Here is a 26,246-nt window from a genome sequence, read left to right as displayed (position 1 = left end):
CCAGTCAGCTCTCCTCCTCAAAGGGGAAAGCAGCCTATGATCATCTGGGACTATAGCAACTTTACTTTACTTACCTCAGTGATCTTCCCAATCGTCTATAAGCTGTTTCTCCTCATAAGCTACTCTTCCCTGATAATTATCTAAAAAGCCTTCTAATCTCGTTATTGGGAAAGATGTATATCAATGGGTCCTTTTGAATGCTGTCTACTGTTGTTTGCAAGCAGATTTTTACCTGTTACTGGACATCACGCATCCTATTATGTTTTGTTAAATTTGTTTGCTGCTGTTGCCAGGCAGATTCATGACAGTGGGTAAAACAAAGATGGGCAATATAAACTAAAGGGTACAATTCTAAGGTGATGCAGGAACAGAGTGACCTGGGGGTATGTGGCCACAAATTCTTTAAGGTGGCAGGGCAGGTTGAGTAAATGGTTAAACAGCATTTGGGATCCTGGGTTTTCTAAACACAGGCATAGAGTATGAAAGCAAGAAAGTTATGATGAACTTTTATAAAATATTGATGCGCCGGACTGCAGTGCACAATTCTGGGTACTCTCTTTCAGGAAGCATATGAAGGCTTTGGAGAGGGTGCAGAGTTCACATGGCTGATTTCAAGGATAAGGGTTTTCAGTTAAGTGGATAACTTAGAGATGCTGGGTTTATACTCTTTACAGCAGGTTGAGAGGAGTTTTGGTAGAGGTCTTCCTAACAGATGATCTCATGCTGTTAGTTCGTTGACAACATAGAAAACGGTACGGCTAAATACTTCCAGGTGTTTGCCCCTCATAGAGAATAAAGCTGTTTCCTAGTGAGAAAAAGGTAATCTTGATGCAAGTAATTTCTTGTGGGCATGGGGCTTTTGCAGGAATGATAGGATTTCAAACTAAAAGACATCATGGCTAAACTGGCTTTCAGGTTTTTGGCATTTGTATTTTTCTGGATTTGTTGTATATGCTGAGCTAATTTTAGTTTTACTAAATCGAGCTTTTCCCCCATATTTCTTCTTGGTCACAAAAATAGAAAAATGCCATTGTAAAATCATCCTCTTATCAGTCCTGGTGACATTCACATATATGACTGAAAAGAGAAGGTTTGAAAAGGCAGCCAAGAGAAATCCAAAGGGGGGACAGTCAATTGATGGGCATCCATTTCTCACCGGAAATCTACCAAATTAACATCGCCAACTAAATAGCTGTTCTTAACCATCTAACATAATTACTATAGCGACACCCGAGTTTGCCACTTTAAGTGCACTTACATTAAAACTGTAGGTGCAGTGGGAATGGTTTCTCTTCACATTAACTATGGAGCTATGTTATAAATTCAGCCTGAACTGGACTTGCTCCAACCTGACATCTGAGCAAAGGAAAGTTAAAAGGTTTAGGCCTTAGCACTCAATTTTCAATGCACAAGTTTATGATGGCAAAAAGCTGAAACTACGTGGCGCCAACCCTGAACTTGTACTGTAAATGCACCCCAAAAGGCAGAACAGGCTCGTAAACAAATATGGCACAAAACTACTTCTGAAAATTTTCTCACAATTCCTCATTCCTCTAATTCCTTATCTTGGGTAGTCTTATGGATTGGTGTTTGCAGGATTGAGGCTAGGAGTTCACAGAGGTTCAACAAAGTAAGGAGTTTTATTAAGGAGATGTGGAGATTAAGGAGATCTACTCTGCACAGTTACCCGTGCAAACGATCAATGACGTTGCCTACTTTCATTATCTTAAAGTGCCCTGTTCAGCTTCAATGCTGCTGGTAAAAAATCACTATAAATACACAACATTTCTTCCCCCTTTAAATCGAACATCCCCAACACATTAAACAAGCATAACATGAACAATCACTTAACAACAAGTCAATAAGTCGATTTGGAGGTTGTCGTTCTTTGAATGGTTGTCGTGAACCTCAGGTGTCTGCTTCTTTGTACTTGCTGACCTCTGGTGTTTTTGACTGGATGCGAATGTCATCAGTGGTTGTTTTAAGCGGAGTCAATGTTATGATTTGCGGTTGACTCGGTGCTTGATTTGCAATCGAGGTACTGTTTCCCCCAATCAGTTCTGTTAGTGTCAGGTTTTCAGGCAGGTCCAGGTCATCTCTTCGCATGGTTGGATTCAGACTTTCTGCAGGCTCTGCTTCTGACGGATTTGTTCTCCCATCCAACAGTTGATCCTCATGCCCCTCCCTGATGACATTGTTGTGGGTTTGGATGGTGCTGGAGACAGATCCGGTTTGTGCTAAGACTTGATAGGAACCATTTTTCTCCTCTGGTATAGTTTCTTGCCAGGACTTCTTGTCCCTGGTGAAAAACACGGTTTTTAATTTTGTTTGTCCGCTGCACAATTTGATCCTGTTGCTTCATCTGGCCGAGTTATTTCACCTTTGGCGTTTTTAATAAGTTGAATGCTGTACACAATTGTTGCTTAATCATCAGTAACGCTGGAGAAACTTTTGTTGTTCAGTGAGCAGTATTCATGTGTATGAGCATGAATTGACTCAAACGTTTGGTCAATGAACCTTGCTTTCTGGTTGCCCATAATGTGTGCTTCATTGTTTGCATGAAACGTTCTGCTTGTCTGTTCGTGGGATGGTATGGCACAGACCTAATGGGTACGTAGAAAGTCGAAGCAGGAGGAGGCCATTCGGCCCTTTGAGATTGCTCCGCCATTCATTATGATCATGGATGATCATCAAGTACAATACCTTGATCCCGCCTTCTCCCCATATCCCTTGATCCCTTTAGCCCCAAGAGCAATATCTAATTCCTTTTTGAAACTGTACAACATTCTGTCCTCAACTGCTTTCTGTGGTAGTGAATTCCACAGATTCACCACTCTCTGGGGGAAGAAATTTCTCCTCACTTCAGTTCTAAAAGGTTTACACCTTATCCTCAAACTATGATCCCTAGTTCTGGACTCCCCACCATCAGGAACATTCTTTCTGAATCTACCCTGTCTAATCCTGTTAGAATTTTATAAGTTTCTAGGAGATCCCTTCTCACTCTTCTCCTCCAATGAATATAATCCTAACCGACTTAGCCTCTCCTCATATGACAGTCTAGCCATCCCAGGAATCGGTCTGGTAAACCTTCGCGCACTCCGTTTATAGCAAGAACATCCTTCCTCAGATAAGGACACCAAAACTGCACACAATATTCCAGGTGTGGCCTTACCAATGCCCTATGCAATTGCAGTAAAACATCCCTATTCCTATACTCAAATCCTCTCGCTTTGAAGGCTAACATACCATTTGGCTTCTTTACTGCCTGCTGTACCTACGTACTTACCTTTTCAATGGGCAACAAGAACGCTTAACCCATGAATGAAAAGAATATATTTGGACCTAACAAAGGTGTTTGATAAATTACCACATATTAGGCCTGTTCACAAAATTGAAATCCATGGGATTAAAGGGGAAGTAGCAGCATAGATCCAATATTCGCAATGAGAGGGAAAACAACTGATATTTACACAGCTCTTTTACCACAATAAAATATCTCAAGGCATTTCGCAGGAAGGTTTTAAAGCAAAATGTGACACCAAACGAGATATTATGGCAATGACCAAAAACAGTCAATTAATTAGGTTTCAAGGTGCACTGAGGGTGTTGGTCGCTGAAGGCTTGGTCACCAATGGTGGAACAATAAATTGGGATGCTCCAAATGATAGAATTAGGGAAGCACAGATATCTCAATAGGTTGTGCAGCTAAACAAGATTATTGAGGTAGGGATGGCTGAATTGAGGCTGGGCGGGAGACAGCTCTTAAGTGCCATTATTGGCCACTGACGGCCTTGCTCACCCCAACATAAAGTCACTGAGTGATCGGGATGGGATGGGAATTCCGTCCCTTCAACTTCACGCTGTTTGGAATGCACTGCCTGATAGAGTGATAAATACATATTAAACAGGAACCTTCAAAAGGGAATTGGCTAAATGCTTGAAGGAGAAAAAAATGGAGGCACATGGGAAAGAGAAGAGAAATAAGAGTAATAGGAATTATCTTTGAAAGATTTGATAGAACAAATTACATCCTTCTTTGTTGTATTACTTTATGATTCTATGACCACCTGCTGAGAACAGATTAATCAGCCATCTTCTCCCCTGATCTGTCTCCATTAGAAGCATAAATTGGAGGCAATTTCCAGTAACAGCCTCCCCGAACTGGCGCCGGAATGTGGCGACTAGGGGCTTTTCACAGTAACTTCATTTGAAGTCTACTTGTGACAATAAGCGATTTTCATTTCATTTCATTTAGGGTTGAGTTTGAGATAGTCATTTTTTAAACTTCAGAATTGCTTCCCCCAGCCCACTCTCAGAAGTAAAAATTTCCCAATCATTTTATTGGCTACTCAGCTATTCTGAGATGAGAGTTAAGGGGAGGAACCTTTAATTGTAGAAAGTCTCAAATCATTTAAGTGAAAACTGGAACATTAGACTGTTCTGCTTCTGGGAAGCTCTCTACCAGATGAGCATACTGCAACATCAAGCCAGTAATGATTTGTGTTCCAGGCTCGATAGTCCTCGATGAGCTGCTAAATTGATCTGAAGTGCTGGCCCCCACTGAAATGAACGGAGTTGCCTTCGGATACAGGTCACCTCTCCTCATAACAAACATGACAGAGAACTGGAGGAGTATATAAGCCTTGAAATGGCAGCTACCCTGCAGCTAAGAACAGCAACAGAATTTTAAAATTCACAGCATGTATATTTGTGATCATTCTTTTCAGATGACTGAACAGAAATCTGTCCATTTACTTGTGGTTTTCATTTTTGTTGCCTCAAAGATTGCATTTGTGAAACTTATCTTTGATGTTAAGATGTGCTGGTGCAGTCCAGATTTTTTAACTTTTCAATCTGGCTTGGCATGAAACTCCAGCACCAATTTAGATTTAGGAAAAACATCTGTACAATCTTTACATATTCCCTACATAAACATTTACATTTAAAACATTGATATTCATAACATTTACCCTACTAAACAAATAGGAACTTCACATGATGAAAAACAAATCTGTTACTTTTTCTCTAAAACTTAACCAAAGCAGCTTCATGCAAGTTGTTTACAGACAGTAGAGATACTATCATGTGTCCCACATCAACACAATTTTAGCACGATTAAGTTCTGTAAATAATTCTTCAGAAACCCACTCTCCGCAACAAGGTTGTAAAACATTTAATTCAATGCTAACCATTTAAGGTGCTCCAGACAGAATGACTGGAATTCTTTGGGGCCGCCCGCCAGCTGAGGGAATCCCAATGGCACGGTAATCAGTTGTCGGAGCAAAAGCAGGTTCACACCAGTTGTGAAACCCATTGCGAGACCTCCCAGGCCACCCCGCCAAGCTTTCCAACGTCCCCAACGAGGTTCCCGCCCAGACCCAGCAAGAACATGCAATTGGCCCATTAGAGCTGTTTTACGGGCAGTAAGCCCGATCCACCTGCCTCCTGGGATGCTCCAGCACCCCCGCCCCCAGCCAGGAGTCCCGCTGGAGTGAATTGGTGCAAGTCTTGGGAAATGGGGACTTGGCAGTTTACAGTCCGAAAGGTGGTAAGGGGGTGAGTACCTTCCCTACAATTGCCTCCAGGGTGCCGAAGGAGGTCCTTTAAGGGAGATGGGGGTCAGGGGGGTTTGTGTTGGGTTGGAGTGGCTAAGGTCGGAATCCACCACATTAAAGGAAATATTTTAACCATCATCGCACAGATCTTTGAACTTGGCACACTGCCAGACAGCTTAAAGGCTGTAGATGGAACACTTTCACTTTATTATAAGAGAACTTGGGCAGCACGGTGGCGCACTGCGGCCTCACGGCGCCGAGGTCCCAGGTTCGATCCTGGCTCTGGGTCAGTGTCCGTGTGGAGTTTGCACATTCTCCCTGTGTTTGCGTGGGATTCGGCCCCAAAACCAAAAGATGTGCAGGGTAGGTGAATTGGCCAAGCTAAATTGCCCCTTAATTGTAAAAAATGAATTGGCTATTCTAAATTTATTAAAAAAAGAAACAAAAAAGAAAAAATTATAAGACAACTTTACTTTTGAGTTACTGACAGTTTAAAGGGTTTAAAGGCTGCAGATGGGAAGACCAGACAAATGACCCCCATCCCAGGAAAGACCCTCACCTGAGTCCCTCCAGCCCAGCTCAAGCCCCCTGATCCCCAGCTCCCATGAAGGACCCCCCCCACAATGCACCCTGGAAGCAATAGTAGGGAGGCCATTTAGCCCTTTGCCGCCCCTAGGAGAGCAAGGTGCCAGGTTGGTACTACCAAGGGGCGGGTCCTAAAAGGAGTAGAATCGAGTGACGATGGGGGGAGGGGAACTGAAGGGGGGAGTGTTACATGGAATCCCTACAGTGCAGGAGGAGGCCATTTGGCCCAGTGAATCTGCACCAGCCCTCCGACAGGGCACTCTAACAAGGCCCACTCCCTCGCCCTATTCCCCAGAACCCTGTGCATTGATCATGGCTAATCCACCTAACCTGCACACCTTTTGACTGTGGGAAGAAACAGGAGCACCCGGAGGAAACCCAAGATTGAGGGGGGAATGAGGAGGGGGTTGAAGGGGAGGACTGAGGGGAGGTAGAAGGTTTCCCAGTGATTAGGGGGGTTTTGCAGCAGCAATCCGATTTCGGGGCTCCTTTAGAAATGGCACTCTGATCTCGGAGTGGGACCTGTCAGAAAGATTAGGTCCCGCCCTCAATGGTCCAGCGAGAACCCCGGTGTGCCACTGAATGACACTAAAAACCCAATCCTGGGTAAATGTTTTTCTAAGTGCCATTGAATAGCACACCGGATTTGCTCCTAGCGCTAGTGGGAGTCACTCCAGTTTTTCTGCTGGCGGGAGCTCCTAGTCTCCGATCAGGAGAATCACATTCAATGTTTTACAGAATATATATGTATGCTCACTCTCACTTTAAAATAACATTATCAGCAACTCCAACATCACAATCTACTACCCTACTTTTACCCCTGTCCCTTTCCTAGCAAGGCCCATGACTATGTTATTGCCACCAGCTCTTGTACTACCTTTCTTTGCAATCCCTCAATTGCAGTTTCTGTGAAGGCTATAACCACAACACTTGATCAAAGTTATCAGTAGCAGTGTCCCACCATATGACTGCACTTCATTGATCTTTGTCCTCCTTTGGACAATATTGCCTCGTCCATTCTGCTGCAGTGCTGTCTGGTTATCTTTCTGGCATCAAACCCTGAAAGAACTGCACCTTAACATCTGCAAAATGAAAATCATCTTGCTTGGTTCTGACTTATAGTCCAATGTCAACCATGGGCAGGTTTGTGGACCCAGTAATAGGGTTGGAACAGAGGTGGGCAGGCACATAATTTCTCTCTGCCTGCTGGCTTGTTAGCTTCTGGCATCATCTCGCCCCCCGAGCCATTTTCAAGAAGGCAAGGTTGAGCTCAAATATTCGCAGGTGATGGGCAGTTTAAATTAATTACAAGGGCAATTAAGGCCACTGATCAGAGGCTGGCTAGAATCAGAAACATGTCTGATACCTGGAGGCAGCTCTCAGAGCAGGGCCATTCCAGGGCCATTTTGAACACATCCCCATCCCACCGACTCTCCCCACCCCCCAAACTCCGGTTACATGGCTACAGCTGCGGCCACAGGCTGCCCTCTAGAGGGAGTCTCCCTTCAAAATGGTGCCTGGCAGCGGTGGCTATTTTTTATTTCAAATATTCTAAAAGTGGTGAAATGATGTCTCAACAAGGAAGCTAATCCTGAAAAACTGCTCTCAGGTTGCTGCTCCTTACACGGTGAGAGGTCAGGAGGTCAGAAGTCAGAACCTCCATTTGACGTGATGTTTGGTTCTTAATCAAAACCAAAAATCCTGTACCGCATCACTGCTGAAACCCTCATCACTTGGAGCGGGAAATTTGAGATGAAAACATCTGGAAATAGTCAGCAGATCAGCCAGTATGTAGAGAGTGAATGACAATTGAGGGGCAGAATCTTAAAAAAAATTAATTTAGAGTTCTCAATTATTTTTTTTTCCAATTAAGAGGCAATTTAGCGTGGTCAATCCATCTACCCTGCACATCTTTGGGATGTGGGGGTGAAACTCACGCAGAAATGGGGAGAATGTGCAAACTCCACACTGACAGTGACCCGGGGCCGGGATCAGCAAGAGCTTGAGCTTCTGGGTTTCATGGCCAATCACAAAGTGTGGGACTGATAATGACCTGCAACCTTGATGAAGGCTCTTAAAGGCACCCTGGTAGGGAATTGAATGGCTGCAGGAAAGGTTGTTGCTCCAAAAATCCAAAAGCAAGAGATTGGAAAGGAAATGTGGGAAAACTGCCCTCTCCTCCCACCCACTGGTACTGGAGGTCATGCTGGGGACATCAGGCCAGGAGAAAAGTCCTCTTCATTTTGGATGGGAGGAAAAGGTTACCAACCCCACAAGAACACAAGAATTAGGAGTGGGAGTAGGACATTTAGCCTTGAAAGCCTTCTCCGCCTTTCGATAAGATTAGGGCGAACTGATTGTGCCCTCAATTCCAGCTACCTGTCTGCCCTTTATAACCCTTGACTCCCTTGTCAATCTAACTCAGCCTTGAATATATTCGGTATTCCTACCTCTGCTCTCTCGTCTGTGGGGAGGAGAACGCCAAAAACTCTCCTCATCTGAGTCTTAAAAGGGAAACGCCTCAAAATCTTGTTTATTTCAATAAGATCAACCCTTGCATTCTTCTAAACTCCAATGGATATAGGCCCAACCTAGTCAACCGTTCCTACCAATGTGGACAGCCCCCATTTTCCCACATCATACGCCATTTGTCAAATTTCTGCCCACTCACTTAACTGATGTAAATCTCTTTGTCGACTTATGTCCCTTTGACAACCTACTTTTCTTCCTATCCTTGTGTCATCAGTAAATTTAGTAATCATACATTTCATCCAAGTCACTCATATAGACGTAATTAGTTAAGGCCTCAGCACTGAACCCTGTGGCATTCCACTAGTTACAGCTTAACAACTTGAAAATTAGCCATTTATCCCTATTCTCTGCTTCCTGTTAGATAACCAATCCTCTATCCAAATTACGCAAGCATGGTAGTGGAGACTATGGGCGGGATTCTCCGATCCTGGGGCTAAGTGTTGATGCCGTCGTAAACGCCGGAGCGCTTTACGATGGTGTCATCTGGCCCCTAGGATCAGCGATCCTGCGGCACACAGGCGGCCAGCACGGCACTGGAGCGACTCATGCGTATCCAGCTGCCGATACTGGCGTCAGGACGGGCGCTGCGGGTCCGAGCATGCGTGCCATGGCCGGTGTGAGTTTGCGCATGCACGCCTCGGCCGGCGCAAGTTCGCGCATGCGCGTGGGTTGCCTTCTCCGTGCCGGCCCTGATGCAACATGGCGAAAAGCTACAGGGGCCCGGCGCAGGGGAACATAGGCCCCCACCGGGATAAGCCCGCCTGCCACCGGGATAAGCCCGTCTGCCAATCAGTAGGCCACCGTGGATACCCCCTCCCCCACCAGGCCGCTCCCCGCAACATGAACGCTGAGGTCCCGCCGGGTAGGACCACACGACAACGACGCCGGCGGGACCCGGCCTAACTCGGCAGGCACTCGGCCCACCGCGCGGGGACCGGGTTGAGCGACCTCCGACCGGCGGCAATTCTCCGGTCACCGGAGAATCGGCGCCACGTGATACGTGCCCCCCACCCCCGCCGATTCTCCGACTCGGCGCGGGGTCGGAGAATCCCGCCCTATGTTCCCTGTAAGAACACTATTCACGATGTCCTGTGCTGCTCTTGTTCATGTATTTGCTTCATTTGGCCCTTGTTCCGCACTGTAACCAATCACTCTTTGTCAATGTACCATTTGTCAATGTACTCTATCGATTATTCTTTTTTGTCTACTATGTACTACTGTGCGTTCCCTTAGCCGTAGAAAAATACTTTTAACTGCACTTCGGTTCATGTGACAATAAATAAAATAATTTTAAATCAAATGACCGGCAGGGGTATTATGCTCAGCACTTGGATTCACTACCGCAAACATTTCAATGTCCTCATGCGGTCTGGAAAGGTGATTTCAGATGATATCCATCACTCCTTGTCCTCTGTAGCATTCTCCTGCGCACCACTCCTCTGATTGCCACACTTTGCAGTTCCAAACATTCTTTTTTCTTTCCAACATCTCGTCAGTCTTAACAGACAACACTCACCCTCATCTCATTGCCCTCTCACATCCATCCCTCACAGACATCTTCCTCAAATTTCATCATTTCATCCTCAGCACACATTTCACTTCTCACTCGTCTAATTCTCTGCCTTCTCTCACTACAAGAGAAGAAATCCCAGAACTTCAGGAAGGGGCAGAGAACCTGTGTGGGCCTGCAGCCATTGCCAGCCTGGCCATTGCAGAAGAACACCCTGAAGATTGGCAGGGTGACTAACACACTGGGCATCAAAATGGAGAAATGGGGTTGGTCTAGAGATCTGGCGACAGCATCAGATGATCCACTGCACTCAACAGTCACTCATGTTGAATTGTGTCACCATTAACTGAACCGTTAAGATATGCACAATGCTGAGTTTCCACCCTTTCTCAATGTTAGCTCTAACTAATGTGATTCATCACCCACAGGCCTTTAAAGGTGACACAGGAACTGCTGAGGGACCAGCTCAAGGTCTCCTCAGAGTTAGAGCGTTAGACACACTTTAATGGAGGTAGTCAGACGGTGAGGAGCAGAAGTAGATACTGGAGACAGGACAGCATTGGAGAATCCCTATAAGAGGGTACAGGATACACCAAGCCCAATTATGTAGATGCTGAGCGTCAGCGTCATACAAGAAAACTAATTTATGAGCAGCAGCTGGAAATGTATGTCCTTCTGTCAGTATTTCCAGAGTCAGAGTACACCTTTTTAGAGAGAATGGAAAAGACCATCTCCAACGTGTGGGCCATGATGGCTCAGGTTTTTATGCTAATGCCCACCTACATGGATAATCAGATGTGCAGATCATCGAGTGCATGCTGGCCCAGACCAATGGTGCGCACACTGATTGCCACTTTGCACAGGATGGAGCAAAACCTTGCCTTGGTGGTTCAACGCCTCAATGGCATGGAGCAAATTGTTCTCCTACTCTTGGCAGGCAAATGTAGATGAGCCATCAGAATGAAGGTGGAGAAAAGGGCACACAGCACTGGGAAATCTTCTGAAAGTGTTCCCTTTTTTATCTAATTCTCCCCCCTCAGACAGAGCCAGCATGATTCCACCACCAAAGCAACTTCCCTTCTCACCCTCTTTTGACATTTCAAATGGACCATTCCCTCTGTAATAACCTGGTCCATTCCTTTCTCACTCCCTCCTTTTCCCATGGCACTTCCTTGTGCATTGTTTTCCTTTCCATCACCCATGGCCCCAAATACTCTTTGCAGGTGAAGCAGTGATTTACTGCCATTCTCAAGCTCCCAAGCATTCAGGCAAAACTACAGCAAAATAGACTTCAATGGATGAGATACTGTGTCCCAGAGAGCTGAAAAACATCTCCCTTGCCAGACCAATATTGCAGAGAAGACGAAGAAAATGCTTCAAAGACACTCTGAAACTTCCTTTGAAGCACCGCAACTTTGACATTAATGGCGGAAAGGATCTTGCTACCAATTTAATATAATTTGCTCGTTGTTCATGATGCAGTCTCCTTTATATTGGGAAGACCAAACACAGATTGGGTGACCATTTTGCAGAACACCTCATTTGATCTGCAAGCTTCTGAATGCCTGTCATTTTAATTCTCTTTGACTGCCATTCTGGCCTATCTCTCCTCAGCCGGCACACTATTCCAATAAAGCTCAATGCAAACTCCGGGGACAGCACCTCATCTTTTGATTAGTCTTTCGGACACAACATTGAATTCAGCAATTTCAGATCAAAACTCAAGGGCAATTAAGGATGGGTAATAAAGGCTGGCCTAACCAGCGAAGCCCACACTCCTTGAATGATATTAAAAACCTTCTGTCCCCATTTGTTTTCGAACTAATGCCATTGGCAATGGTTCTGGTGTTCTCATTTGCAATTTTTCTCGACCCATCCTTTGCTTCTTACTTCTCCCATCACCCCTCCTTTTTGCCTTGCACCATCATCCCTCCTGTCACAAAATCTTAGACTCAATCGTTTCTGCCTTCCACCCTGCCAAAGACTTTTTATTCTAACCCCTTCACTCTTTTCTCTGGGGCTTTACTTGATAAAAAGCTGTTACATCTTTAGAACATAGAACATTACAGTGCAGTACAGGCCCTTCGGCCCTCGATGTTGCGCCGACCTGTGAAACCATCTACACTATTCCCTTATCGTCCATATGTCTATCCAATGACCATTTGAATGCCCTTAGTGTTGGCGAGTCCACTACTGTTGCAGGCAGGGCATTCCACGCCCTTACTACTCTCTGAGTAAAGAACCTACCTCTGACATCTGTCCTACATCTGTCTCCCCTCAATTTAAAGCTATGACACCTCGTGCTTGACATCATCACCCGAGGAAAAAGGCTCTCACTGTCCACCCTATCTAATCCTCGGATCATCTTGTATGCCTCAATTAAGTCACCTCTTAACCTTATTCTCTCTAACGAAAACAGCCTCAAGTCCCTCAGCCTTTCCTCAGAAGATCTTCCCTCCATACCAGGCAACATTCTGGTAAATCTCCTCTGCACCCTTTCCAATGCTCCCACATCCTTCCTATAATGCGGCGACCAGAATTGCACGCAGTACTCCAAATGCAGCCCCACCAGAGTTTTGTACAGCTGCAACATGACCTCATGGCTCCGAAACTCAATCCCTCTACCAATAAAAGCTAACACACCGTACGCCTTCTTAACTCTATCAACCTGGGTGGCAACTTTCAGGGATCTATGTACATGGACACCGAGATCTCTCTGCTCATCCACACTGCCAAGAATCTTACCATTAGCCCAGTTCTCTGTCTTCCTGTTATTCCTTCCAAAATGAATCACCTCACACTTTTCTGCATTAAACTCCATTTGCCACCTCTCAGCCCAGCGCTGCAGCTTATCTATGTCCCTCTATAACATGTAACATCCTTCCGCACTGTCCACCAGTCCACCGACTTTAGTGTCATGTGAAAATTTACTCACCCATCCTTCTACACCCTCCTCCAGGTCATTTATAAAAATGACAAACAGCAGTGGCCCCAAAACAGATCTTTGTGGTACACCACTAGTAACTGGACTCCAGTCTGAACATTTCCCATCAACCACCATCCTTTGTCTTCTTCCAGCTAACCAATTTCTGATCCAAACTGCTAAACCACCCTGAATCCCATGCCTCCGTATTTTCTGCAGTAGCCTACCATGGGGAACCTTATCAAACGCTTTACTGAAATCCATATACACCACATCAACTGCTTTACCCTCATCCACCCGTTTGGTCACCTTCTCAAAGAACTCAATAAGGTTTGTGAGGCACGACCTACCCTTCACAAAACCGTGTTGACTATCTCTAATCAAATTATTCCTTTCCAGATGATTATACATCCTATCTCTTATCAACCTTTCCAAGGTTTTGCCCACAACAGAAGTAAGGCTCACTGGTCTATAGTTACCGGGGTTGTCTCTACTCCCCTTCTTGAACAAGGGGACAACATTTGCTATCCTCCAGTCTTCTGGCACTATTCCTGTAGACAAAGATGACTTAAAGATCAAAGCCAAAGGCTCAGCAATCTCCTCCCTAGCTTCCCAGAGAATCCTAGGATAAATCCCATCCGGCCCAGGGGACTTATTTATTTTCACACTTTCCAGAATTGCTAACACCTCCTCCTTATGAACCTCAAGCCCTTCTAGTCTAGTAGCCTGAATCTCAGTATTCTCCTCGACAACATTGTCTTTTTCCTGTGTGAATACTGACGAAAGATATTCATTTAGCACCTCTCCTATCTCCTCGGACTCCAAGCACAACTTCCCACTACTGTCCTTGACTGGCCGCACTCTTACCCTAGAAATTTGTTTATTCCTGACATAACTATAGAAAGCTTTAGGGTTATCCTTGATCCTACCTGCCAAAGACTTCTCATGTCTCCTCCTGGCTCTTCTTAGCTCTTTCTTCAGGTCCTTCCTAGCTAACTTGTAACTCTCGAGCGCCCTAACTGAACCTTCATGTCTCATCTTTACATAAGCCTCCTTCCTCTTGACAAGTGTTCCGACTGCTTTAGTAAACCACGGTTCCCTTGCTCGACCACTTCCTCCCTGCCTGACAGGTACATATTTATCAAGGACATGCAGTAGCTGTTCCTTGAACAAGCTCCACATTTCCATTGTGCCCATCCCCTACAGGTTTCCTCTCCATCCGATGCATCCTAAGTCTTGCCTCATCGCATCATAATTGCCTTTCCCCCAGATATAACACTTGCCCTGCGGTATATACCTATCCCTTTCCATCACTAAAGTAAACGTAATCGAATTGTGGTCACTATCACCAAAGTGCTCACCTACCTCCAAATCTAACACCTGTCCTGGTTCATTAGAGAGTACCAAATCCAATATGGCCTCGCCTCTCGTTGGCCTATCTACATACTGTGTCAGGAAACCCTCCTGCACACATTGGACAAAAACGGACCCATCTAAAGTACTCGAACTATAGCGTTTCCAGTCAATATTTGGAAAGTTAAAGTCCCCCATAACAACTACCCTGTTGCTTTCACTCCTATCCAGAATCATCTTTGCAATCCTTTTCTCTATATCTCTGGAACTTTTCGGAGACCTATAGAAAACCCCTAACAGGGTGACCTCTCCTTTCCTGTTTCTAACCTCAGCCCATACTACCTCAGTAGATGAGTCCTCATCAAATGTCCTTTCTGCCACCGTAATACTGTCCTTGACTAACAATACCACCCCTCCCCCTCTTTTACCACCATCCCTGAGCTTACTGAAATATCTAAACCCTGGCACCTGCAACAACCATTCCTGTCCCTGCTCTATCCATGTCTCCGAAATGGCCACAACATCGAAGTCCCAGGTACCAACCCATGCTGCAAGTTCACCCACCTTATTCCGCTTGCTCCTGGCATTGAAGAAGACACACTTTAAACCACCTTCCTGCCTGCCGGTACACTCCTGCAACTTTGAAACCTTACTCATGACCTCACTACTCTCAACCTCCTGTATACTGGAGCTACAATTCAGGTTCCCAAGCCCCTGCTGAACTAGTTTAAACCCTCCCGAAGAGCACTAGCAAATTTCCCCCCCCCAGGATATTGGTACCCCTCTGGTCCAGGTGTAGACCATCCCATTTGTAGAGGTCCCACCGACCCCAGAATGAGCCCCAATTATCCAGAAATCTGAAACCCTCCCTCCTGCACCATCCCTGTAGCCACGTGTTCAACTCCTCTTTCTCCCTATTCCTCGTCTCGCTATCACGTGGTACGGGTAACAACCCAGAGAAAATAACTCTGTTTGTCCTAGATCTACGTTTCCACCCTAGCTCCCTGAATTCCTGCCTTACATCCCTATCCGTTTTCTTACCTATGTCGTTGGTACCTATGTGGACCACGACTTGGGGCTGCTGCCCCTCTCCCTTAAGGATCCCGAAAACATGTTCCGAGACATCACGCATCCTGGCACCTGGGAGGCAACACACCAACCGCGAGTCTCTCTCATTCCCACAGAATCTCCTATCTATCCCCCTAACTATGGAGTCTCCAATGACTAATACTCTACTCCTCTCCCCCCTTCCCTTCTGAGCAACAGGGACAGACTCTGTGCCAGAGACCTGGACCCCATGGCTTACCCCTGGTAAGTCCCCCCCCCAACAGTATCCAAAGCGGTATACTTGTTACTAAGGGGAACGACCACAGGGGATCCCTGTACTGACTGCTTCCTCCCAGCCCCTCTCACCGTCATCCATCTATCTTTATTCTTCGGAGTAACTACATCCGTGAAGTATCTATCTATGACCACCTCTGCCTCCTGAATGATCCGAAGCTCATCCAGCTCCAGCTCCAGTTCCCTAATGCGTTTTCTGAGGAGCTGGAGATGGGTGCACTTCCCACAGATGAAATCAGCAGGGACACTGACGGCGTCCCTCACCTCAAACATTCTGCAGGAGCAACATTGCACTACCTTCCCTGCGATCCCATCTAGATAAAAAAAGAAAAAGAAAGAAAGAGCTTACCTGTTATTCACTCCCCTTCTCAGCAAGCACTCACTCAGCAACTTCTGCGCTCCGCACGATAACACCCGAGGGAAAATAAAAGAAAAACTACTTACCAGTCACCTGCCAGTCCCTTACCTGCAGGCTGTGACGTCACGGTTCAACTTATTTAGACTTCTACCTGCCCTCGAGCCTTCCTCGTGATCTTTACAGCGGTTGTTGTTTTTTGGTTAGAGGAGGGGGTAGGGAGGGAAACACTGAAGAAGTGTTTCGGGTTTAAGTGTCACTTGACAACAGCTCCTCCACAAACCACCTTCAAGTTAGGGTTAGCACATGGACGTATGCAAATTCCCCCAGCAAAAGCCAATCAGCAGCTCTGCACTACTGCCCTCTGCTGGATGCTTGTCTTCATTTGAAAAGCTAGGGTCTCTTGCTGAGGTACACCTTCAAGTTAGGGTTAGCACACGGACGTATGCAAATTCCCCCAGCAACAGCCAATCAGCAGCTCCGCACTAAAGGTACCCTCTTTAGCTTTTCCAGTTCTTATGATAGCTCATTGACATGCAACGTTAAATTTGTTTCTTCTCCACAAATGCTGCCTGAGTAGTTCCCACATTTTCTGTTTTGATTTCACTTGTGTTCTTCTCACCAGCTACATGGGCTCTACGTTTGCCAATCTACATCACTCAACACTTCATTTTTTGTCAAGATCCATTCAGTCCCTTTGGTCCAAACCCACTTCAAAGTTTCACCCCACTTGGAGCTGGTTTCAAGGGCAGTTTCACCCCACTTATGTATGCAATCTTCTACCCTCAAGATTTCAGCCCGCACACACCACTCTTTTCTTCTGGCCACCTTAGTGTGTGACGTACAGATGTACCCATCTCCGGGGTTACAACATCTTTAAAACAAACACCAAAATATGTACCCAAATAGAGTTTCTATTTGTCTCATCATGGACTGCATATTGTCTACCCAAAAAACCCACCCCATTAATTTTAACCCAGATAGCTTAAGATGCAGGTTAGCCTCTCTGGCATGCATTAAAGTCTTCCTATTGCCTACTTTGTTGAGGAGTTTATTTACCTCTAATTTCTCATACATTGTGATCACACCCTTGGCCTTGCTATCAATGGAAGATTCTTCCCTACAGGGCTGGAATAATATTCAACCCCGTACCATTTTCACGAACCTGCCAGGAATCAGTTATTGAACAGTACTTGATCCCGGGAACATGCGGTTGTATTATTTCGTTCCAGATTAATAAAAGTGAAGTTGAAGGCCAGGCATAGAGGTTGAACATGGGAGCTTTAATGAAAACATTTTGTTGCTCCAGCTTACACGTGTTAACTGATTGTGTTAGAGAACTGAATCACATGGTACCTCATCACTTCCTGTGCTGACATATATATTAGCAAAAGAGGATATTTAATTATTATACTTAACATACTAACAAATACACTATCACAACAACGTCTTCCTTTAAATAAAAACCCCACATAGTATAACATTATACTATAATAATAAGCAGCCCTTAATGCAATATAAGAAATTTGACAGTAATACACTATATACATAAAATATTCAACTGTAACAAGAACATTTGGTACACTCTTCTTCAAGTTACTGTCTACATTTGGAATCGTGCTGGCCGCAAGCTGACTCAAACAGAACTTGAGGCAAACATGTGTGTGTGTTCTTGAACTGTTCACCCTCTCCTTCTGAAGATTGAATTTGGAAGGATAGTCCTCAGTTTTCACTGCGCTGCTTGCTGTCTCTTCATCTGTAAAAGGTGCAGAAATGTGTAGGCAATGCTGGTTGCTCACCTGCATACGGCATTTGGTGTCATCACCTCACATGAATGGGGTTTTTTGCACACCTTGGACACTTCCGATGGGATCTATGTCTATTCTTACTGGTGTGGGACCCTCACCTTCTGACCAACATATAGTGGCAGTAATTCTTCACCCAGATTCATGGTATCTGTGTCTTTCATCTCATTCTCTGTGATCAAAGGTGAGTCAGTGAGATTATAGCTTTGCAGTGTGGTTCTCACCGGTCGACAAACAGAATTTCAGCAGGTGATGGTAATCTGGAGTCTCATGGCATTGCGCAAGAAAGCAACTGGGGTACCTTGCCCATTTCCAAACACTTTTTGATCAATGTCTGACCATATGTTTAATCATTCATTAAAATGAGGTTGTTGAGGTGATAATGTGATGTGGTTGATGGACCATCGTTCAACATATCCTGGAACAGTTTTCCAATGTATCCTTGGGTCGTTGCCAGACACCATGTCCATCGTGGCATCAGAGAAACTAAAGATTGCACCAACAGTGTTGGCCACTGCTGCACTCAATATGTCTTAAAGCTTCTGAACAACTGGAAATTTGGGGTGGTAGTTGGTCACTAACAGTTTTCTGCTCACAGTAAACAGATCTGTCACTGTCTTAGACTATGGAAACTATGGTATGTCATTGAATCAGAGTTGTTACAGTTTAGAAGGAGGGCATTCGGCCCATCGTGTCTGCACTCGCTCTCCAAATTAGCAAATTAGATTGTGCCATTCCCTACCCTTCATCTGCCACCTGACCACCCATTCCAACAACGTATCTATATCCTTTTGAAGTTCCACACTATCCTCCTCACAGTTCACAGGTTTCCAAATTTTTTATCGTGACCAAATTTTGAAACTGTGTTCTGTACACCAGGTTGAGATCATTAATAGATATCAGGAAAAACAAGGGTCCCAGCACTGACCCCTGGGGAACTCCAATACAAACTCTTCTCCATCCTGGAAAATATCCATTAACCACTACTTGCTGTTTCCTGTCACTCAGCAAATTTCCATGTTGCTACTTTCCCTTTCATTTCATGAGCTTTAACTTTGCTCAAAAGTATATTGTGCAGCACTATATCAAATATGTCAGGCTTAAGTGTCACTGGTAGGAGTGCTGGTTGGAGTACTGTTCCAGTTCTAGGCACTGTGACAGGTCATCTGGGCAGAGGCCGGTGGATCCTCACCATATGCCAATTCTGTCATCAGCCACCCCGCGACCTCCAGGGCCCATTGCTCGTAGGGGGTGAAGACTCTGATGTCTGTCACTCCACCGCCTGACAGGGCCATCTCCCGCCTGTTGTGGGCCAAATTCTCCTGCGGGGACACAGAGAGGGCATTGTGAGCCGCACATTGCATGCATCGTGGGGGAGGGGCAGGCGTAGGCACCACTGCTAGACATGGGTGGGCTGGGGCATAGTGTCCAGGCGGAGTCTGCCGGGAAGCCTGAGAGAGAGCTCTCCCGAGATTCTCCGGCCGCATTGTGCTCTTGCTTGAGCGAAACACGGCCAGAGAATCGCACCCTTACACTCTTATTTGAACAAAGGTGTAATGTCTGCAGTTCTCCAGCCCTCTGGCACCACCTGAGTTTAAGGAAGAATTAAAGATTATGTCCAGTTCCTCTGCAATTTCCATAAGACCATAAAAAATAGGAACAGGAATAGGCCGTTCGGCCCCTCGAGCCTGCTCCGCCTTTCAATCAGATCATGGCTGAACCAACATTCCTCATGTTCACTTTCCTGCCCTTACCCTGTAACCTTAGATTCCCTTACTGATAAAGAATCTATCTACCTCAACCTTAAATATACACAAGGACTCTGCCCCCACAGCTCTCTGTGGCAAGGAGTTCCAAAGAGTCACAATCCTCTGAGACAAAGTTCCTCCTCACTCAGACTTAAATTGGCACCCCTTTATTCTGAGACTAAACCCTCTGGTCCTAGACTCTCCCATGAGAATCAGAGAATTTACAGTGCAGAAGGAGGCCATTCGGCCCATCGAGTCTGCACCAGCTCTTGGAAAGAGCACCCTACCCAAGCCCACACCCCCACCCTATCCTCATAACCCAGTAACCCCACCCAACACTAAGGGCATTTTGGACACTAAGGGCAATTTATCATGGCCAATCCACCTAACCTGCACATCTTTGGACTGTGGGAGGAAACCGGAGCACCCGGAGGAAACCCATGCACACACGGGGAGAACGTGCAGACTCCGCACAGACAGTTACCTAAGCCGGGAATCGAACCTGGGACCCTGGAGCTGTGAAGCAATTGTGCTAACCACTATGCTACCGTGCTGCCCTTAGGCAGCGAACATCTTCTCAACATTTACCTTATCATGCATCTTAAGAATCCTATGTGTTTCAATGAGATCACCTCTCATTCTTCTAAATTTTGGATTACGATGTGTTTGATTGTCACGTGTACCGAGGTACAGGGAAAAATATTACAGTCAAGACAGATCGTTCCATACATGAAAAAAAATAGGACATACATAAATACACAATGTAAATACATAGGCACAGGCAACGGGTGAGCATACGGAGTGCAGTACTACTACTACTAATAATCGCGTATTGTCACAAGTAGGCGCCTGTCGGGGAGGCCGGTACGGGAATTGAACCCGCACTGCTGACTTGTTCTGCTTTACAAGCCAGCTGTTTAGCCCACTGTGCTAAACCAGCCTCTACTCAATAGAGAAGATATGTGAAGACATAAGTTCAGTCCATAAAAGTGTCATTCTGGAGTCTGGTAACAGCAGGGAAGAAGCTGTTTTTGAACCTGTTAGTGTGTGTTCTCAGACTTTTGTATCTCCTGCCCAATGGAAGAAGTTGGAAGAGAGAATAACCCTGGTGTAGAGGTTTTTGATTATGCTGCCCACTTTCCCAAGGCAGCGGGAGGTGTAGACAGAGTCAATGGATGGGAGGCAGGTTTGGGTGATGAACTGGGCTGTGTTCACGACTCTCTGTAGTTTCTTATGGTCTTGGGCCGAACAGTTGCCATACCCAAGCTGTGATGTAGCCAGATAGGATGCTTTATATGGTGCATCTGTAAAATTTAGTAAGAGTCAATGTGGACATGCCGAATTGCCTTAGTTTCCTGAGGAAGTGTAGGCGCTGTTGTGCTTTCTTGGTCGTAGCGTCGATGTGGGTGGACCAGGACAGGTTGTTGGTGATGTGCACACCTAGGACTTTGAAACCGTCAACCATCTCCATCTTGGAACCATTGATACAGGCAGGGGTGTGTACAATACTTTGCTTCCTGAAGTCAATGACCAGCTCTTTAGTTTTGCTGATGTTGAGGGAGAGACTGTTGTCGTTACATCACTCCACTTTCTATCTCCCTCCTGTACTTTGACTCATTATTGTTAGAGATTTGAGCCACTACAGTTGCATCTCGAGTAGCGTTTCAGCAAGTAGAGTCCCAACCGGTTTAACATTTGCTCATAAGACAGTCCCTCCATACCGGGGATCATCCGAGTAAACCTTCTCTGAACCACCTCCAATGAAATAATGGGCTAGATTCTTCCGCCCCGCCCGCTGCAAGACTTCCCTTCTCTTATACTCTGACCCCCTTGAAATAAGGTCCTTTCCATTAGCTTTCCTGATTACCTGCTGAACCTGTGTGCTAACTTTGTGTTTTGTGCACAAGTACCTGCCATTACTTTCTTTATTAGTTAACCATGCTACTGCTAAAAAGCTTTGCTCATACTACTTGATCTTACTAGTATTGAGATAAATCCTACTAACGCTTAACACACAATACTCGTGGTAATAAATTTTACTTAAAATTAAACGGTAGAAGATAATACTCACCAGCTACTGATTTGTTCCTTATTATTAGCACTTAATATTTTTAGCGTTTTTAACTTCCAGTTGTTGAGACTCAGTCCCTAAGCATCAATATTCACTAGCTAATCAATTTGAGTTTAATTTAAAGTAACACCACGTTTTGTTTCTTAACTCGGCTCTGACTCTCTAACTGTGACTGTCAGAACTCTCGCCATTTCACGCGCTGTTTTTATAACCCTTCTGCCGTCAGAACTCTTGCTGTTTTTACAGACCCTCTGCTGTCAGAACTCACGCCATTTCTCACGCAGTTTATTTAACCCCCCTGCTGTCAGAACACTCGCTGTTTCTCGTGCTGTTTTTACAGTCTCACAGCAGAACTCTCGCCATTTGTAAGGGATGGGTTAATTCTGCTCGCTGTAAGGATCCTTGGCAGCTTTCCATGGCCAGGATGTTTACTGGAATATGAGGCACCAGATGTCCAGACTCAGGCGTTCTCATGTACCTTGCTGACTTTCCCAACTGCTTATCTTATCTATTAGACTTATTTACTTCACTGCATAATTTGTTGCTCATTCGTTGGACTTCACCTCGGACCCGAGTCCGACAGGTACCAGGAGACGAATATCGCGGCGGCCGCCGACCCCTGGATCCCCGACGAGCAGATGGACGTGAGATTCTTGTGTTATCTTCTTATTTTATATTCTATTGATATTATATTTTCTGGCCCCTCTGCTCTCAAAACGCTTGCTGTTTCTCACGCTGTTTTTCTGGTCCCTCCACTCTCCTGCAGTTGGACTATAACAATGGATTTCTGCACCTTGGGCAACAGATGGCAAAAGGATTGCCGGGTTTTCTGTTCCTAATCTCTGTCAAGAACAGACGTAGGCTCAACTGTGAAAAGACTGCTGGAAGTCACTGTCTAGACTTACACAAGAAGATGGCCACCACTTCAATTATGTATCAGACTGCTTCCCACATTTATTGTATTTTACCCCAGTGAGAACCAACACCTATAGTAGAAAACTTGAGAAATTTGGGGAAAAAACATATTGCTGTTAAATCTCCAACACTCTTAAGGCAGAATGGCTTATGAAACTAATGCAGCTAATATAGAGATTCAGTTCCAAAGTATTTACCTGAAGTGCCTTTTCTGGAATAGGCTCATCCCGAAGAGTTAGAAGTGCTTTCATAGCAGCATTATGTCTAGCAGCTTGACGGGTCCGTCCTTCTCCAATAAATTCTGTATTCCCCACAAGCAGCTGGACGTAAAATAGTTTGGGAGTTGGATAATGGTACCTGTGTTGAGCGGGAGCCAACAACCATATTTAGACATGAAAATAATTCACCTTGTGTTTGTTAACAATGATCACTTTATTTCACCTTGCTTTTGTGAATTTTGAGACAATTAACAATTAAACAATAGCTAGCTGTTGCCAGCTGGTCTTGTATTTGCAACTGTAGATAAAACAGAGCATTTACTGGGATGCCGGAAGGAGGGCGTTTCCAAGCTTGGCCAAGTTGTCATGGGAGATGGCCAGTGGGGACTAGCATTTCCCCCATATGAAGGAAGGTAAATTAAAAAAAAGTCAGATGCTGTCACACATCATAAAAAATTAGAAGGGAGCATTCAATGGAATGCAAAACATTCTTGCCTCAGTGTTGATTTAGTATTTTAACCAGTTTGAAGTGTGCAGTTCTATTTAAAATGTTTTACATTGTTAGTGCTCAAAGTATGTGAAAAACCGATTTGTTACAAAATGCCAGTTATTTGCAGATAAAGAAAAGGCTTTGTCACCAGCTTCTTCCAGGCAGATCTTAAATTTGGAAAGAAAGAATGAAAGTATGTAGTTCAGATGGAAGAGTGAATCCAGAGTAAAACAGAAACTCCAGGAATTATTGGACGGTGCAGCGTGCATGTTTGAGTGTTGGTGGGGATGAGTGGGCTAAAGGGTCTTTTCAAAGGACAAGCTACCTAATCTGTAACTATCTTGCGAATCTAGGGGTGGAAGTAAATACCCTCCTCCGAGGTGGGGGTATTTAATTGGGCAGGAGAGTGCCAGGTGGGTATGCCCTTCCACCTCTGACCCAATTAATTTTTTTTTGGGTGGGGTGGGGAGGCTCATGGCCTTCTTACCCTGCTGCCATTTGAAGCCCTTAAGTGTGCAATTATTACCACTGCTCCCGCTGACACTGCCTGCAATGGACTGCTGCTGGCCTCTGATTAGCCAGCAGTACGGGGGCTGGGCGAGGGTGGGTTTCCTCTCCCAGAGTCCTTTATCCAAGGAAAGGCCCACCATTGAGAGGTACTTAATAGCATCAGGTCCTCCCCAAAGGAGGCAACACAGCGGAGACCTGGTGGGCGAGATCCCTGTTCCTGTTGCCTGCATTAAATACCACTTTCGAACTAAATGGCTGTTGTTACCAGTTAAAATTGATTTTGTGTGAGTGTGAAGGTTTCGCACCTTCATTCTTCATCATTATTACACACCATTGATAACGTAGTGGTAGCAGAGTTTGTGCTTGGCACAAACAAAATCCTTGAACCTTCTGGTTTTTATGCCTCACCCATTTTTACACCTTTAGCCATTTGAACATAGAGGAAACCTACAAACTACACTTTAATCCAGTCAATGGTCAAAATAATTATGGCAATTGAAGATGCAAAATATAAACTAAATGGAGGATTATGCTGGAAGAGGTATTAAAAATGCAAACATTGAACTGTTGATTTACTTCCCAATCTCAAATTACTTGTGGTTTATATTTTAGGCCACAAATTGAACATTTATTGTATCCAATACGTCCCCTGTTGCATACTTATTTTATATGGATGAGCAGAGGGATCTAGGTGTCCATGTACATAGATCCCTGAAAGTTGCCACCCAGGTTGATAGGGTTGTGAAGAAGGCCTATGGAGTGTTGGCCTTTATTGGTAGAGGGATTGAGTTCCGGAGTCGGGAGGTCATGTTGCAGCTGTACAGAACTCTGGTACGGCCGCATTTGGAGTATTGCGTACAGTTCTGGTCACCGCATTATAGGAAGGACGTGGAGGCTTTGGAGCGGGTGCAGAGGAGATTTACCAGGATGTTGCCTGGTATGGAGGGAAAATCTTATGAGGAAAGGCTGATGGACTTGAGGTTGTTTTCATTGGAGAGAAGAAGGTTAAGAGGAGACTTAATAGAGGCATACAAAATGATCAGGGGGTTGGATAGGGTGGACAGTGAGAGCCTTCTCCCGCGGATGGATATGGCTGGCACGAGGGGACATAACTTTAAACTGAGGGGTAATAGATATAGGACAGAGGTCAGAGGTAGGTTCTTTACGCAAAGAGTAGTGAGGCCGTGGAATGCCCTACCTGCTACAGTAGTGAACTCGCCAACATTGAGGGCATTTAAAAGTTTATTGGATAAACATATGGATGATAATGGCATAGTGTAGGTTAGATGGCTTTTGTTTCGGTGCAACATCGTGGGCCGAAGGGCCTGTACTGCGCTGTATTGTTCTATGTTCTATATCATGCATATGGACACAAGTTGCCTCTCTGTTGAAAGAGCTACCCATTAAATACAATATACACAGGCAAGCCTAAACTCATCCAAAATTCTCTGCTGTTCATATCCCAATTTGCAAGTCCTATTAATTGTGCTTGTTGACCTATACTAGCTTCTGGACTGGCAACAGTGCAATGTTAAAATTCTCAGCCTTGTTTTCAACTCCCTCCATGATCGTATCTCTCCCTATCTCTACAATGTCCTCCAGCTTGAGATCTCTGCACTTCTTCAATTATGGTCCCTGGATCCTTTCTTCACTCTACTACTGCTGGCTGTGTTTTAGCTGTCAAGATTTGAAACTAGGAAATCCTTCTCTACAGGCCAATTTAAAAAGAGCAACTTTAACTCACTCCCTGTGACTTCTCCCAGTGAGCCAGAGAAGACACAGCCAGAGTGAGGCACAGCAAAGAGTGAGTTTGGGAATTTGAAGCTAGGTGGGAATTCAAAGCTGGTTGGGGAGGAGGTGCTTTTTGTCCCTGGTAAGTGACTGGTAAGTAGTTTTTATTCTCATTTGTCTATTTTTTTTTTCATTTTTTGGAATTGTACTTGTATAAGTTAACCTGAGGTTTAAGACATAGCAGGGGATCCCAGACCCGTGTCATGCTCCCCGCGTGCGATGTGGGAGCTCAGGGACACGTCCACTGACCCTGGCTCCTTCACGTGCAAGAAGTGTGTCTAGCTGCAGCTCCTGTTAGACCGCTTGACGGTGCTGGAGCTGCGGATGGACTCACTTTGGAGCATCCGAGATGCTGAGGACGTCGTGGATAGCACGTTTAGCGAGTTGGCCACACCGCAGATGAAAATTACTCAGGGAGACAGAAAATGGGTGACCAAAAGACCGAGCAAGAGTAGGAAGGCAGTGCAGGTGTCCCCTGCGGTCATCTCCCTGCAAAACAGGGATACCGCTTTGGATACTGGAGGGAGTTTGTTCACCAGGGGAA

At 45.2% G+C, this 26,246-nt stretch overlaps 1 protein-coding gene across 7 annotated transcripts in view; it reads right to left on the bottom strand.

The window, feature by feature from the left end:
• Positions 1-26,246, bottom strand: part of stau2 (staufen double-stranded RNA binding protein 2) — a 622,240-nt gene that overhangs the window by 373,789 nt on the left and 222,205 nt on the right. For all 7 annotated transcript variants that reach the window (XM_072467549.1, XM_072467553.1, XM_072467552.1 and 4 more), the window contains one exon: positions 22,891-23,050. In XM_072467549.1, coding sequence (XP_072323650.1) covers positions 22,891-23,050 — 160 coding nt within the window. The remainder of the gene's footprint in view (positions 1-22,890; positions 23,051-26,246) is intronic.

Source organism: Scyliorhinus torazame, chromosome 11 (assembly GCF_047496885.1).
Source record: "Scyliorhinus torazame isolate Kashiwa2021f chromosome 11, sScyTor2.1, whole genome shotgun sequence".
NCBI lineage: Eukaryota > Metazoa > Chordata > Chondrichthyes > Carcharhiniformes > Scyliorhinidae > Scyliorhinus > Scyliorhinus torazame.
The sequence above is the reverse complement of the archived record's forward strand: the minus strand, read 5'-3'. Positions and strand labels throughout refer to the sequence as shown.